At 37.1% G+C, this 16,751-nt stretch overlaps 1 protein-coding gene across 2 annotated transcripts in view; it reads left to right on the top strand.

Moving 5' to 3' along the window:
- The window catches only part of BRWD1 (bromodomain and WD repeat domain containing 1), a 121,020-nt gene that overhangs the window by 50,086 nt on the left and 54,183 nt on the right, over nucleotides 1-16,751 (top strand). Inside the window, exons 18-21 of one of the 2 annotated variants that reach the window (XM_035709422.2) lie at nucleotides 3,607-3,792; nucleotides 5,074-5,257; nucleotides 9,166-9,259; nucleotides 13,749-13,853. In XM_035709422.2, coding sequence (XP_035565315.1) covers nucleotides 3,607-3,792; nucleotides 5,074-5,257; nucleotides 9,166-9,259; nucleotides 13,749-13,853 — 569 coding nt within the window. Of the gene's footprint in view, nucleotides 1-3,606; nucleotides 3,793-5,073; nucleotides 5,258-9,165; nucleotides 9,260-13,721; nucleotides 13,854-16,751 lie in introns of both variants that reach the window. The other variant, XM_025449771.3, reaches the window with a different exon arrangement.

Raw genomic sequence — 16,751 nt, 5'->3', positions numbered from 1 at the left:
AACAGTCATGTAACTACCACAATCCAGGTACAAAATGTTTCTAATACCCTCAAAAGTTCTTCTGGCTTTCTTGGAATGACTGTTCTATTTTGTCACTTTAATTTTGTATTTTTGAGGAACTTTGTATAAGTCGAATTGTACAATACTAAATCTTCTGTCTGGCTTCTTTAACTTAGCATGCTGCTTTTGAGATTCATTTTTGTTCTTGCACAGATCAGCTATTTGTTCCTGTTTGTTAATAGAGTAGTGTTGTATGCATATACTGTCATTTATTCATTCAGTAACAGTTGAAGGGCATTTGGCTTTTTTCCATTTTGGGGTTCCTCTTGGGAGTGCTGAAGTACCAAACTAACAACTGGGTTTATCTTAGGTCTTTCTTTGATTTTATTAATTTTTGCTTTATGTATTTTAAAGTTCTGTTATTAGGTGCAGACACATTTCAGATTGTTCTCTTGGTGAATTCTTTTATCGTTATGAATTGTTCCTTTTTTCCCCTAGTAGCATTTCTTCTTTTGAAGACTATTATTTTGTTTTCATATTAAAATACTAATCCAGCCAATTTTCTTTAGTATTGTCATGGTGTATCTTTTCAGTTTTTTTTTTTTTTTTCTTTTAAGATTTTATTTATTGATGAGAGACGGAGGCAGAGGGGAGAAGCAGGCTCCATGCAGGAAGCCTGATGTGGGACTTGATCCCGGGACTCCGGGATCACACCCTGGGCCGAAGGCAGGCGCTAAACTGCTGAGCCACCCAGGGATCCCCTCTTTTCAGTTTTTTTTTTTTTTTTTTAATTTTTATTTATTTACGATAGTTACACAGAGAGAGAGCTAGAGAGAGGCAGAGACATAGGCAGAGGGAGAAGCAGGCTCCATGCACTGGGAGCCCGACGTGGGATTCGATCCCGGGTCTCCAGGATCGCGCCCTGAGCCAAAAGCAGGTGCTAAACTGCTGCGCCACCCAGGGATCCCCTCTTTTCAGTTTTTATAACCAATTTATGTCTTTATATTCAAACAGATTTCTTGGGACACCTGGGTGACTCAATGGTAGAGTGTCTGCCTTCAGCTCAGAGCGTGATCTGGGGTCCTGGGATTGAGTCTCATGTTGGGTTCTCCACGGAGAGCCTGCTTCTCCCTCTACTTGTGTCTTTCCCTATCTCTGTATGTCTCATGAATAAATAAACAAAATCTTTTAAAAATCAAAAAAACAGATTTCTTATAGGCACCAATCCAATTTGAACCTGTTAATTGGAAAATGTAGGCCTTTTACATTTAATAAAATTATTAGTATGGTCAGGGTTAATTTTCTACCATTTTGCTATTCTTTTCTCTTTATCCTTTCTATTCTTTGTGCCTTTTCTTTTTTTCCTGCCTTGTTTGAAATTGATTACTTTTTAGTATCTCATACTATCTCCACTAATATCTTACTAAAGATACCTGTTTATCTTAGTTACTTTTAATGGTTGCTGTAGGACAGGAATTGTTGAGTGTGGTTTGCAGACCTGTGGTTTTATCCATGATCTTTTTTATGAGGCCTTCAAAGTTGCAACTATTTCGTAATAATATTTACCTTTTTGTGTTGACAATTGCACTGATGGTATGGAATCAGCAGTGGGTAAAACTTCTGGCACCAGACCATGAACAGTCATTGTACTTTTCATTGCCTTAAACACACATTTTTAACTCTTCTGAGTTTAAGATTGGAAGTATGCATAGAACAAATCTTCTATATATTCTGAAGTATCTCTTTCTGGCTGGTGGGAACATGGACTATTTTTAGCTCTGTGAGAGCTCTGGGAATTTTTTGGGATACTGCCTTTTCATGTTTTTTCCACCTGCAGGGTGGAGTTTTACCCAGTGTGTGCATTGTATCATTATTTAGTCAAAGGATCAGTTCAGCATTACTGTGTATCTCTGAGCTTTCCATGCAATTCACTCTTCTCTGATGTTCAGCCCTGCATATTCTAGGCTTCCCTGCTGCTCCCAAGCTCTGACCTCTGTCTCCTCAACTCATTGAAACCTCTGGATGCTCTTTGGGTTTCCTCTCCTTATTTTGCAGCCTGGAAAGTGCCTCCAGCTGTTACCTGGGGCAATCAGAAGGCTAGACTCCGTTATTGGTCTTCCCTCAGGGATTACAGTGCTCTGTATCTGTTGTCCAGTGTCTGAAAACCAGGGTTATATATATATTTTATGCATGTATATAATTTTTCCAGGGTTGTGGTAGTTTATGGTGGGGAGGGCAGTTCCTATAGTACTTAAATCTTCATGGGTAGAACCCCACTTTATTTTTATTTTAACATTTTATTTCCGAGGCAGAATGAGAGAGAAAAGACTCCCGGTTGAGCAGGGAGCCCAACTTGGACCCATCTCAGGACCCTGGGATCATGATGTGAGCCAAAGGGCAGATGCTTAACTGACTGAGCCACTTGGGAACCCATAGAACCCAAGTTTAATATTTCAGTATTTGAATAGCATTATGCCAACTCGTTCTGATGATATTTGCCATGTTACATTAAGTGTTTTGTGCTATGAATGAAAAGTTCTATGTTCTGTAGACCTCGGGTTTTTACAGGGAGAGGGAGAGGACCAGGAGTCATCTTTTCTGTTGTTTTCCCTTTCATTCCATGTGGTGGTCTTAGGAATCTTTTACCATTCCCTGTTCTAATTAAAATCTTTTTATCATTTTAGATTAGGGCTCCACTTTTTGCTTTCTTAGCTCATTTTTTGAAAATATAGAAACAGTGATTTTAAGATACAGAATTAGGACATTTAGCTCATGTAAGTTCTTCATTGATGGTCATGGTGAAATGGAGATGTTATCCATGAGATACAAGGGAATTTAATTCAGATAGTAGGATGCAAGTATTTTTTTTTTTTCCTGAAATAGTATATGACATTTTTTAGTTTCTGGATCTGTTACTGTAGAGACTAGGTTATATTTTTCATTCTTTTTGCAAATACCCTATTAATTTCAATCTGTTAGGGTTCTACTTATAAGTGGGTGGGGGCTTGGTCTGTATTCTGTTCAAAGAAGATTGATTTTATGTGGGAGGATATGTTAGTGTTTAGATAAATTTCCAGACCCCACAACCATCTAACACTTTCTATCCATTAATACTAACTGAACCTGTTAGTTGAAAAATAAGGAAGCAAAGTGACTTTTTAAAAATTCTGATTTTGTACTTGAAGAATTATGGGTACTGGCTATGCTAAAAGCATACCTAAGGGATAGAGGAACTTAAGCTTAGTGGGCGAGGCACGTGTAGCTTCTCCCTCCCTCCCTCTACTGCACCTGCTTTCAGGAGCTACAGCCATAGTTTGTTGAAGAGTATTACTCTCTTAAGAAATTAAAAAAAAAAAAAAAGAGAGCAGAGAAGAAATGCCACTCTTTTTCTGTACGTCAGAAATAACACATTGTTACTCTGGTCTTGTCTGGAGACCTCAGGAAATCAGAGTTGAATGAAGTATGTCTTGTATAAGTTTGAGGGGACTGTTAGTGTGTAACAATAAAATGAAGCTTCCGCTGTCCGCGTGTTTCTACATGCTTACTTCAGGGGTTTAGGGTTCGAGAGTTTTCCTATTTGTGTTTATTATGATTTTGAATGTACAGGTGACGGAGAGGTGATTGAACAGATTATAAGCCTACAAACCAATGATAATGGTGAACGAAGCCCAGAGTCCAGTGTTCTTGATGGAATGATAAGACAGTTGCAGCAGCAGCAGGATCAGAGAATGGGAGCAGATCAGGATACTCTTCCCAGTGGACTTCCAAGTGGAGAAGAAACACCTCGAAGAGGTAAGATGTATGAGAAATATCTTGTCTTAATAAGGCTGAACTGAGAGTAAATGAAGTCACTGTCAGTTACGTGCAGTGTGAAAAATATGAAGTGTATTTTTACCACTTCAGTAGTCTGAGGGTGATTTCATTAGGTGTGAAGTTGGTGTGCTAGTAAACGAATGTTTGATTTTCAAGTACCTAGAGAGGCTGTTAAAACCTTTTTTGCTCTAAGATAAGAGTATTTATAAAATTGTATTAAATGAGTAAAGAACAAAGTGTGTTTGAATGTTTAAGGAAAACTACAGTTCTAGGTTTCCCTTTAAACATTTTTAATTAAAAAATATTAGTTGGTTAGAGCGCTAAATGTTTCTTATGGAATCAGAAGGCTTGAATGAATTTTCAGGATGAAGTTCCTGATCCTGGAATGTAGTATTCATTACATTAGTAGTGGAGATAATGTAGAGGAGCAGACAGTGGTTAAACAGATGGAAACTCAACGGGGGAAGATGAATGCCGTGGAAGGTTAGGGAAGCCGTGCTCCCTGCCATGTCATGCTGCACTGGTACTCCCAGAATTTTTTGTCATCCTACAAGCATGGATATAGCCCATAGTTTCTGTTTACACTAATAGGAGGAGCCCCTTTATCCAATGTTTTAAGAAAACAAGCACTTTACCTGGGATATCTGCTGCCACTTTGGGCTCCATAATTCATCCTGCTGACTTGCAGTCATGGGAGGCTGCCCTGCCTCCTTTGCCCCCCAGATCAGCTCTGCACAGGCTGGGTTCCTGGGGTCTGCGTTGCCCTGTCCTTCACTCTCTCAGCTCCAATTCAGGAGCTTGCCAGCATTTCCCTATCGCATTTTGTGAAGTTTTAATATCCACTTTGGGAGCTTGCCTGCCCCAGTGGCACAGATTATCTCTTAAAGTCACAAGTAATGTTGGTGTTTTAGCTCTTATTATGAAGCCACCATAGTTTGAAGAGACTATCTGCAATGCTAATTTTTCCAAAAAGAGGTGTTTTTAGTGTGCAGTTTTGAGGAAGGCAAGACCTTTAGGATTGCAAATAATAGCAGTATAATAGAAAATATCTGTACATTAAAAGATTTCAGGAAGTCTAGTAAAAATGGAAGTTGAAGTTAAAAGGTGTCCTGTATTTTGATCTCAGTTACATTATGATTCTTTTTTACAGAGTTGTTTTGATTGGTATTTTTGTTTTTTGTAGCTTATTAGGAATGTATATTCCTATTATATGTTCAATGCATATTTGTTTTGGAATCAATTTTGACAATTTTTCTTTAGGTTTTAGAAGGCTGAGCTTAGACATCCAGTCCCCTCCAAACATTGGTCTGCGTCGCAGTGGACAAGTTGAAGGTGTTCGTCAGATGCATCAAAATGCTCCACGTAGTCAGATTGCTACAGAACGTGACCTGCAGGCTTGGAAACGAAGAGTGGTTGTACCAGAGGTACCACTAGGCATATTTAGGTTTGTTTTAGGATATCTATTAATATTGTTTCTTTTTACAAAAATATATCTATATGGTTATTTTATGCATTTTTTACTCCCATTAGTGATATAAATAATCATATAAATATATTTTAGTAATGGGTTGGAATCTTTTAATTGTAGGAAAATGTCGAAATTGTTCTTTAAGTTTTTACTATGGTAAATTTTTGCTTAACCATTCTTGTTCCATCTTTACAAATACCTGCTTTTCTCCCTTCAGTGTTATTTTGAAGTAAATCCCAGGTGTATCATTTTGTTCATAAATATGTCTGTGTAATTCTAAAAGATAAGAAATTTTCAATATTACAAGCAGTCCTAATTTTATCATAACCTTAAAAAAATAATTCAGTAGAATCAAATACTCAGTCTGTGTTTAAATTTCCAATTGTTTCATGGCGTGTTTTCAGTTCTTTGCAAGACCATTTAAGTTACTTTGTGAAAAGGCACATAATATGTGTTGTCTCTTCATGAGGGAAGCAGGCGTTGGTGCTCACTGGCTGGGTCCATTAACTCATTAGGAGCCATGAAACAGTGATTGCTCAACTCTGAAGTCTTCATTTGTTACAGTGGGTGCTTCTAAAAAATTTACCCAAATGTACTCTTCACCTAGTGGTAAAGTTTGTATCAAAAAGACAAGATAGATGCTTATCTTGCTTTTATTCACCTTCAAAATGAAGATTTACTCCCTTTCACCCCCAGTAACGACCAGTTTGTGTTTGTGTTCTTCACTGTGTAAATCACACTGCCATGATTTAGCTTCTTTCTAATATCCTTACTGATTTTTAAGTTTTTCCGTCTCTGACCGGGAAGAGCCACTTGGAGGTGCCTCCTGAATCCTTTTGAAATGACAGGTAGTATCCTTCTATAGCGTCCCTGTTATCAAGCATGGCAAGGAGTTACAAGTTTATCTTCTAAATTTCTCATCCTGGATGTGGAATCATTCTTTTCTTTTAAGCAGCCTGGTTTTTCTTAAAGTGGGACATATTTCACAGTTATAGTCTGGGCAGTAGGGTCTTCTTGCTACTGAGTTGTAACCTGCTGATTTTTGAGGTAATGAAAGACAGGTAGCAAATGTTGTTTTTCATTGATATCTGAAATGTTCAGTATTCTATTAATGTCGCAATTAATTCTTTGAAGGTAATTTTGTAAAGGTATGTCCTTCATGTGTTGATGCAGAAGAGTTTCAGTAATTGGTGGAGGAATGTAGTACTTACATACTATGCAGTGAATTTAAGAATGTTTATAAATACACAAAGTAATGAAAAGCAAAATCTGGTATTGGGATGAGAAATACAGGAAATCACCATCCTATAGTGCTATGCTATGACTAAGCCTTAAAATTATGTCTGAGTTGCCTAGGCGTCAGAACTCAAAAGTGTCATTTTGGGATACTTTTTGTTGTTAAAACCAGGAGAAGTGGGACGCCTGGGTGGCTCAGCGGTTGAGTGTCTGCTCTTGGCCCAGGGCGTGATCCTGGAGTCCTGGAATCTAGTCTCACATTGGGCTCCCTGCATGGAGCCTGCTTCTTCCTCTGCCTATGTGTCTGCCTCTCTCTCTCTCTGTCTCTCATGAATAAATAAATAAAATCTTAAAAAAAAAAACAACCCAAAAAACAAGAGAAGCATACAAATAGCAGGAGTGAAAGACCTGGTGAATAGTTCCTTAAAGAAGTATTTATTCTCTTAACGTGGAAGAATGGAGATAGTTTTAGGCTGGAATCATGGTTCCCGGTTAATCACCAACTCTGGCTCCTCTGTTTCTGATCTCCATCTTAGAGTGTGGCTTCCAATCTTAAAGTCACCTCAAAGTCCAAGATTAGTTGGACTTGATACAGTGGCAATCATATATCTTCATTTGTGATGGAGGTTGAGATTTAGGCCAGAAAAAGGAAGAGAAACAGACAATAAGGACATTTCTTGTTGAGGGACTTCACTTAAGCAGCCTTAATGGTTGCATTTGACATTTTCTGCTCATAACTCATGGACCAGAATGTTGTTATATGGCCATACTTAGCTTGGTGATAGATTGTATTTAGAGCAGCAGAGAGCCTAGATAGAAACTGAGATTCTGTTTCAAAGGAAGAAAAGGAGAATGGAATTTTTGTGTCAACTAGCTGTCCGCTGTAATTTTTCCCAAAGAAGAGTGTAACTCTTTGCAGTACTGTATTCTAAAATACATATGGGATTTTGTAAAGGAGATGCTGAATGATCTGGTAACAATCAGTGCTCGCTCTCTCTCTCTCTCTCTCTCTTTTTTTTTAAGATTTTATTTATTTATTCGTGAGAGAGACAGAGAGAGAGAGGCAGAGACATAGGCAGAGGGAGAAGCAGGCTCCCTGCAGGGAACCCGATGCGGGACTCGATCCCCAGCCCCCAGGATCATGCCCTGAGCCAAAGGCAACCAACCGCTCAACCACTGAGCCACCCAGGGGTCCCTCAATCAGTGCTCTTGATGACAGTCCTTTAGTGGGAGCATTTGACATAACTGTTTACTTAAGCTGGTATTCGATGTGGATCAAGAGAAAATTAAAGTTTTCCAACTATGAAAGTAATATGTGTCCATTGTGAGAAATTTAGGTAATAAATGAAAGTGTGAGATGACCCCAAAGGACAGAATGCTAAATATACAGCACTGCTTCCCAGTAGACACAGTTCTGGTTGGGGCCGGATTTCAGGCATTTAGTTTGTCTTAATTCGGTTATAGTAGAGACTCTCTTCATTCTGTTCATGCTGATTCTTTATATTCTTCATATTATTTTATGTGATCTTTATAATATCCCTTAATTGACGGTCTCATTTAGCCATGGAATTGCAGAGTTGAAGATGATACTCATGAAGGCCTAGAATGTTCCTTTGCTTTATTATTGGTTGAGAATGAAGTGTATGTAGTGTTTCATTTTCAAAACAAAGAGAAGCGTACAGCTATGGGATAGAATTTCATCTGGCTACAAGTGAAAAACCTTATATAGTTCCTTAAATACACATAAAATTGGTGAAACTGACAACTCGTGAAGGGTTGAGTCTGATTTAGAGCTGCTCTGTGGATACAGTATTGCTCCACTGTATTCTGAGTGTGGGCTGGAGATGTACCGAGAGAAAAATGCAATTTCTGTAGAAATCCGTTTTTATCTCAGATGAAAGATAAAAGATATCTTAGGGCATTTGTGTGCATACTCTTTTGAGCATCCGTTTGTATCTTGAAGCATGGCCAATATGTCAGTTTTGAAAGTGGCCCAAGTGGGATTTTAAAGTGAACACAGAACACAAAGCTGTATGTTTTCAACAATGTTCAAATTGTAGAAAAAGGACAGTCACATGAATTTTCTAACCATAGAGAAGGAAAATTAACTTCAGTATCTTCCTCTTGGTGGAAGGTCCCTTGTGTTGAATGAAGTCAGTCACAATAACAATCTTTCTTTTGTATCATGTTAGTTGGAGATGTAAGTGATTAGAAGTATGAGTAACACTGCTATTCTGATTTTCTAAAAATTATAAAACATGAAGTTTGAATAAATTTAGAGGAGGATTCTCTTTTATTTCTTTAGAGAAAGGAATTACAATATTGGAAAATACATAGGGAGATTTTGAGTAGCCATTATGAAAGATCCTGTTTGCATTGGCTGTATTGGGTCAATGAAAATACAAACAAACAAATATTTCTGTATTAAATATGAAAAAAGGACCTCCTGTCTCTGAGATTATATTAAATTTCTAACATAAAACTAGAGCTTGACTTATTTTGTTATAACTTCAGGAACTTTCTGTATTAATTTAAAAAATATATAATTTTATTTTGCCCTAAGTCAAAATGATTAGTTTTTCCTCTTTATATTCTTCACTTTATGCATCAGTTCATTAACTCCTATAACTGGATACTTTTATTTGTAGGAAGTTGGAAGACTTCAGAATAGAGAAAGGTGAAGAGGAAAGAAATCTTTATATAATAGGAAGAAAAAGGAAGACTCTCCAGTTCACACAAAAGGTAACCTAAATTCTATTTGCTTAGGAATAATTAGAAATTAAACTGAATTTATGCTTCTTTTTGGTTCAGTAAGAATATTAGTAACTTTTGCCTGAGGTAGAATATTTCTTGCTCACAGTCTTCTGTTTGGGATTTAAAAGAAGAGTAGACATGAGGTTGTACAGCTGTTAGGAAAGAGTGGTCTGAAGCTTGAGGGAAGGAAGTAGCCCAATGCCTAACAATGCCAAAGGATTCTGGAAAATTACTGTCTGATGACCACTCAGGTCAAGAACTGGAATGTTACAGGCCCATCACAGGCATTTTAGGTGCATTTCCACTCACTGACTTCCACAACTAGCCAACCCTTTGACTTCTAAAACTGCTGGTTAGCTTTGTCTGTTTCAAGTTTATCCAGATATTCACATAAAAGAAAAATCTTAGGGGATCCCTGGGTGGCGCAGCGGTTTAGCGCCTGCCTTTGGTCCAGGGCGCGATCCTGGAGACCCGGGATCGAATCCCACGTCAGGCTCCCGGTGCATGGAGCCTGCTTCTCCCTCTGCCTGTGTCTCTGCCTCTCCTTCTGCCTGTGTCTCTGCCTCTCTCTCTCTCTGTGTGACTATCATAAATAAATTAAAAAAAAAAAATTAAAAAAAAAAAGAAAAATCTTAGACTTAAAATGGTTTGTGACCCTCCAAAGCTTCATCCTGCCAAAGGAAATCTTACTCCTTAATATTTAGTTTCTCTTTTGATTTTCATGAACATAACATGAACAGCATTAATTTGTGGAAGATGAGCAAAATGTTTCAAGATCACTGCTACAAAACTTGGTTGTAAAGTGATTGTGTTTCCAGGACTTGCTTTCAGTTGACCACTCAGTGTTGAAGGCATGTCCTGACAGATGGCCTGTGTGTGCTGGGCTGTCATGTGCCTTGTTTAAGCTTGATACTTGGTAATTTTGTATGTGATTTGGGCATTGAGAATGAAGTAAAAATAATTTTTATCTTTAGTTTAAAAGTGATTCAACTCATTTTGTCAAGTATTGAGAAGAAGAATATTGAGTATCTTTGCCCCGAGTTAGGATGTTTTCTCATGAAAAAAATTTGAAAGTTAAATTCACTAAAATAATTTTTAAGAAACGAATACATTTTTTCAATTAAGCTTTACTTTTGCTGGAATAATAAGTTTTGCAAGATTTTAAAAATTTGATTATATTGCTGTTCTTATGTATTCATAGTTCTAATTTGGGTATGTTTTTTGGTATGTTACAGTCTATATAAATTAAAATTCAAGGAATAGTTAGAAAGTTAAATGTGAAGTGCTTTAAAATTTTCAATTTAATCTTTAACTCAGAAATTATGATTCTTAATCCTATATTGAGTAAAAAGTCTAAGCTTTATACTTAACCTTCTCATGTGCAAAGCACAAGCACAGTAATACATGGTGTGTAAACAGTGGCAGTGTAGATCTATGGCATTATATTTTGTAGAGGAGCAAATCAGAAAAAAAGTTCAGAGTTTCCTGTAGGGTAGTGATGTTACAAAAACATCAAGAAACACTGATCTAAGTGGCATCCTGAAGTATGCAAATCTTTTTTATCTGGCTTAGTCGTTTGACTACATGAGATTTATCTGTGTTGCTGTGAGTAGGTGAAGTCCATCTGTTTGCATTGCTTGATGAACATGCCGCTATTCAGTCTGTTCTTGAAGGACATTTGGGTTGTTTTTATGTTTGATTATTAGTCATAATTCTGCTTTCGACATTTTGTATATATCTCTCGGCATCTGTGTGCATATTTCTTTTAAGTATATGCTTTGGAGTACAGTTTTTGGATCATTGGATATGTGTATATTCTGCTTGGTAGTTAATGCCTTGTGCCATTTCAGAATGATTGCACTTCTACCTATAGTGAGATAGGTGTTAAAATTTCATTATGTTTGTGGATTTCTATTTTTATGTGGTTTGCAGCTATATTATTTGGTACACATGCATTTAGAATTTCCTTTTTCCCTACTGAATTGAACCTTTTTTCAGTATGAATTTTCACTCATTTCTAGTAATGTTTTATTCTCTAAAATCTTCATATGGCTATGCTAGCTTTCCTTTGGCTAGCATTTGCATACTATATGTTTCCCTCCTCATGACACTGCAGTTACACATATATTAGATTTTTACTGCTGATTCCCTTTTGTTAGGCTGCTGTCCACTCTGAATTTTTTTTTTCTGACCTCTATTCCACTTCGTTAGTTCTGTTTAGCTGTGTGTAATCTGGTGTTAAATCTATTGTGTTCTTAGTTATTCTCTTTCTCAGTTCAGAATTTTTATTTAGTCCTTTTCTTTCGAGCTTCAAGTTGTCTGCCGAAGTTCTCATTATTTTAATTTCTTAAAAACCAGCCATACTTACTTTAAAAATCTGTGTCTGATAATGTCATTATTTGAATATCTTGTTCCCGTTTCCGTTGCTTATTGATTTTTTTCTCATTTTTTAGCATCACATTTTCTTTTTTAAAGATTTTATTTATTCATGAGAGAGAGAGAGAATGAGACACACAAACACAGACACAGGCAGAGGGAGAAGCAGGCTCCTCCATACAGGGAGCCCGACTCAGGACTTGATCCCAGGTCTGCAGGATCAGGCTCTGGGCTGAAGGCAGCGCTAAACCGCTGAGTCACCAGGCTGCCCTAGCTTCACATTTTCTTTGTTGCCTGTGGTTTTGACTGTGAATGTTAAATGTTAGAAATAACTTGAAGCCTAGGATGATATTTCTTCCCCTAGAGAGGATTTGCTTCTGGTAAACTCCTAAGGGCCACTGTCAAGCCTATGTTGCCTTAATCCAAACAGGATTTGTAGTTTCTTTGAATTAGTGTTCATCTGTAGTTTACCCAGAGGTCTAGGCAGTAGTACCCTTAGATCGAACAGCCAAAGCCTGGCGTGTTCTCCCACACATAGGAGGTTCTGAATTACAAGTTTCTATTAGCCTAACTCATGAATTTAGTCTGTCACTGTTTTGCTTACATCCTGAACCCTTCAGCTTCATCTTCCAGAGTGAAATTCTAGGGTTTTCTTTTATTGTTTGCACTCTTTTTACTATCTTGTGCCTGCATTTCTTAACTGACTGAGCCACTCAGGTGCCCTCAGTCCTACAGTTCTTTATAGGCTTCTTACGTAGAGAATGCCCTCAAACTTATTTTAAAACAATATGTATTTTGAGAGATTTTTCTTCTTCTTAAGGGTAGTTTGTCCATCTGTGTTTACAAATTAAGTCATGGAACTTATTAATAGGAGTTTTTGTTTTAACAAAAATCAGTGCTGACAAACTAAGGAAAGCATAAATCATTTTAAGATCAGCCAGTTGTGTATCAAAATAAGAGACCAGTGATTATCAAACATAAGACACAAAGGTGAAAATTAATTTGTGTATCAGTTCAAGGAATATGTACTTTTTTTTTTTAAATTTTTATTTATTTACTTATGATAGTCACAGAGAGAGAGAGAGGCAGAGACACAGGCAGAGGGAGAAGCAGGCTCCATGCACCGGGAGCCTGACGTGGGATTCGATCCCGGGTTTCCAGGATCGCGCCCTGGGCCAAAGGCAGGCGCCGAACCGCTGCGCCACCCAGGGATCCCGAATATGTACTTTCATTGAGTGATTTCACATACAGCTTCAGTGTTTGAGGAATAGCATGCTTCCCTCCACCCTTTATATAAATGCAGTCTAATTTATTTGGATGATTTTTAAAGATTATTTAATTATTTTGTTTTGATAAAATATATTTTAAAAATTAAAGTCAAGCTGAAAAATATTGAAAACAAATCCTCTAAAAATTTATAATCTGGAAGCAAGTGGGGTTAATATTTGAGGATTATTTTAGATATTTCTTGATACCTGTGTACACAAACAGTGATATGTTTCTAATGTTGGTAACAGCATCATAATATATGAATATATATTTTCACCTCTAAATTATATAATTACAAGCTATCCCTTTTTGGGGTTGTTGCTGTTATAGTATGAATGGCAAAACTACTGACAATTTAGTTTGGAAAATGCTGATATAATATGCCTCATTAGCCATGTCTTCTAAGTACCTTTTTTTTTTTTTTAAAGATTTTATTTATTTATTCATGAGACATGGTGGGAGAGAGAGAGAGAGTGAGAGAGTGAAAGAGAGAGAGGCTGAGACATAGGCAGAGGGAGAAGGAGTTTCCATGCAGGGAGCCTGATGTGGGAATTGATCCTGGGACTCTAGGATCACGCCCCGGGCAGAAGGCAGGAGCTAAACCCCTGAGCCACCCAGGGATCCCTTCTAAGTACCTTAAAAGTAAAAATACCAAGTTTATTTTAACTATAGGTGTGTATATATATTTGAATTATTGTTTTTTTATTTTTGACTTAAATGCCTTTTAGAATTTGAAAGAATGCCCATCTTGCTGACGATTGTACTTATTTGGGTGTTGATTTTCATTTGTATGTTTATGTTTCAGTCTGATTCGGTGGTTTTGCTGTCACAGTCTAGGCAGAGGTCATGCAGGCGCAAATACCCAAATTATGGAAGAAGAAATCTTGGCCGGCTTGAGTTATCTTCTGGAAATGAATCTTCAAGCTCTATAAGACATGTGAGTTTTATAACTATAAATGATATAAGGTAATGTTAAATAGCTTGTCTTAATTCTTTCCTTTGAATCTACCAAGAGACTAGAATGACTTTTAGCAGCTTTTTTGAGATACTTACAAGTATATAATCCAGTAGCTCTAGTATATTAACAGAATTGTGCCATCATCACTGCTATTTAATTTCAAAATATTTTTGTTGCCTTTAAAATGAAATCTAAACTCATTTGCAATTACTTCCTAGCCCACCTCACTCAGCTCCTGACAACCATTAATCCTTCTGTCTCTGTGGATTGATTGGCCTGTCCTGGGCATTTTATATAAATGGAATCATATGATTTTATGACTGGTTTCTTTTTGCTTGACACGTCTCCAAGCTTGATCATGTGTAGCATGTATCCAAACTTCTTTTTGACTATTAGGAATAATGCCGCTTACATACAGTGTTTTTTTTTTGAACATAAGCTTTTGTTTCATTTGGGCATCTATCTAGGAGTCAGTTTGCTGGGTCATGTGGTAACTCTGTTTAACCTTTGGTGGAATTGCTAAAATACTTTACAAAGCAGCTGCGTTATTTTATATTCCCTTCAGTATTGTTTGAGGATTCCAGTTGCACCACATCCTTGGCAGGACTTGGCATTGTCTGTACTTTTGATTTTAGCTGTCCCAGCAGCTGTGAAGGAGTAGCTCATTGGTTTCGACTTGCATTTTCCTAATGAATAATGCAAGTAATTAATAATGTGGAACATGTGCTTATTTCCTGTCTATCCTTGGAAAAATGTCTTTGCAAATCTGTTGCTCATTTTTCAATTTGGTTGTTTTTTGTTTTTTTTTATTACTGTGAGAATTCTTTATTCTGGATGCAAGTCCTTTGCAGATAGAAAATACGCATGTATTTTCTCCCATGCAGGGGGGCGGCATTTCATTTTGATGGTTTGTTTCCTTTGAAGCACAAAAGTTTTATAGTTTGATGAAGTCCAGTTGATTTCTTTTTTTTTTTTTTAAACTAAGTTGCTTCTGCTTTTGCTAGCAAATTTAAGCCTTTCTCTAACCCCTTTGCATGACCTTGAATAATCACACACAATTACTGGTCTTCATTTTGATTTTTGGGGGAAGCCAATATTTTTAAATTTTATTTATTTATCATGAGAGACACACACAGAGAAAGAGAGGTAGAGACATAGGCAGAGGGAGAAGCAGGCTCCATACAAGGAGCCTGATGTGCGACTCGATCCCGGGACTCCAGGACTACGCCCTAGACTGAAGGCAAGCGCTAAACCGCTGAGCCACCTGGGCATCTTTGAAGCCAGTATTTTTGTAAGGAGTCATTAATATTTAATAATAGAATGTTAATATTTTCTAATCAGTAATGTTTTGAGGTTTGAAATGTTCCATGTGGATGGACCGAGAATTCATTTAATTCTGTTACAAAGCATTAAAGTAGTAGCTGACATAGGGTTTGAGATTAAATCTAAATTTTTGCACTTGGACAAGTTGTTTAACCTTTTTGTGTCTCTGGCCAGATCTGTGAAAGCAGTCAGTGGTATAGCATATATTCCTCAGAGATGTGAGAACTCACTTGATTATAAATATAGTGTTTAAAACAATGCCTAATATCCAGTGATGCTAGCTGCTATTATCACTAGCTTTAGTGTAACTGATTTTATGTAATAAGACTGTTTTTGCATAATTTTCTTCTTAGAGTGAATTGAGCATATTTTAACCTTTTTTTAATAGTAGGGTAATTATGATAAGTGTTCCCACCCATCCTCAATGGTTTCTGGTTTATGCTTCCTGTGTTTTTTCTTTATACTTTCATCAGATACTTGTATATATTTTATTGTTTTTCCTTTTGTACACAAGATAAGAGCATACTATAGATGCTCTTTTGCCCTTTTTTCACTTGAAATATTCTTGAACTCACTCCCTATCAGTTCTTAAATATCTTCTCTGTGGTTTTTAAAGAGTTGCATCATATGTAATTGTGGGCTTGTAACAGTTTATTTAACCTCTTACTTACGGGTGTTTAGGACATTTCCAGGGTTGTCATTATAAGTAACGCCACAGGGTTTTGTCTGTGTATGTAGTTTTGTGCTGTCGGAGATGTAATTTGGGAGTCTGTTCCTGGGAGTGGGATTGCAGGGTCCAAAGTTAGATACCCATAAGTTGTATGACATAGTGATAAAAGAATTCCTGCTGAAGGAGGATTCCAACTTGGCATTCCTCCCAGTGGTGCCTGGGAGTGCGTATTTCTCTACTATTAGCCAACAGTGTGTGTTACACTTGATAATTTTTGCCAATTTAATGGGTGAGAGATGGTGTCTGTAGTATATATATATATATTTTTATATATATTTTGGCTGTTCTTTTAGTGTGATAAAGTATATACAACAAGATCTATCATTTTGACTGTTTTTCTGCATATGGTTCATTGGCATTAACTATACCTACAATGTGTGTAGCCGTCACCACTGTATGTTTCTGGCACTCTCTCTTCATCCCCAACAGACAGTCTGTACTCATCAAACACTGGCTCCCTAATCCCCTCTCCATCCCTCTTCTACTTTCTATCTCTGTAACTTTGCTATTCTAGGGACTCCTGGAAGTGAAGTCATGCGATATTTATCCTTTTGGTTTTGGTTTATTTCACGGAGTAGTTTTATTTTTACTTTCTCATATGTGTGAAATTGTTGAACATCTTTTCATGTATTCAGTGTTTTTTTTTTCTTCCATCTTTATGGACTGTGTATGTTTTTTGGTCATTTCTCTGTCATGTTTTTGGCCTCATCCCCCATATCCCTGCCTTAATTTTTTTCTTTTTTTGTGGGGGAGGGGCAGAAGGAGAGGGAGAGAGCGAATCTTAAGCAGGTTCCTTGCCCAGGGTTGAACCTGATGCGAGGCTC

The sequence above is a fragment of the Canis lupus genome, chromosome 31 (genome assembly GCF_003254725.2).
Source record: "Canis lupus dingo isolate Sandy chromosome 31, ASM325472v2, whole genome shotgun sequence".
NCBI lineage: Eukaryota > Metazoa > Chordata > Mammalia > Carnivora > Canidae > Canis > Canis lupus.
Note: the sequence above shows the minus strand (reverse complement) of the source record. Positions and strands in the feature narration are given on the sequence as shown.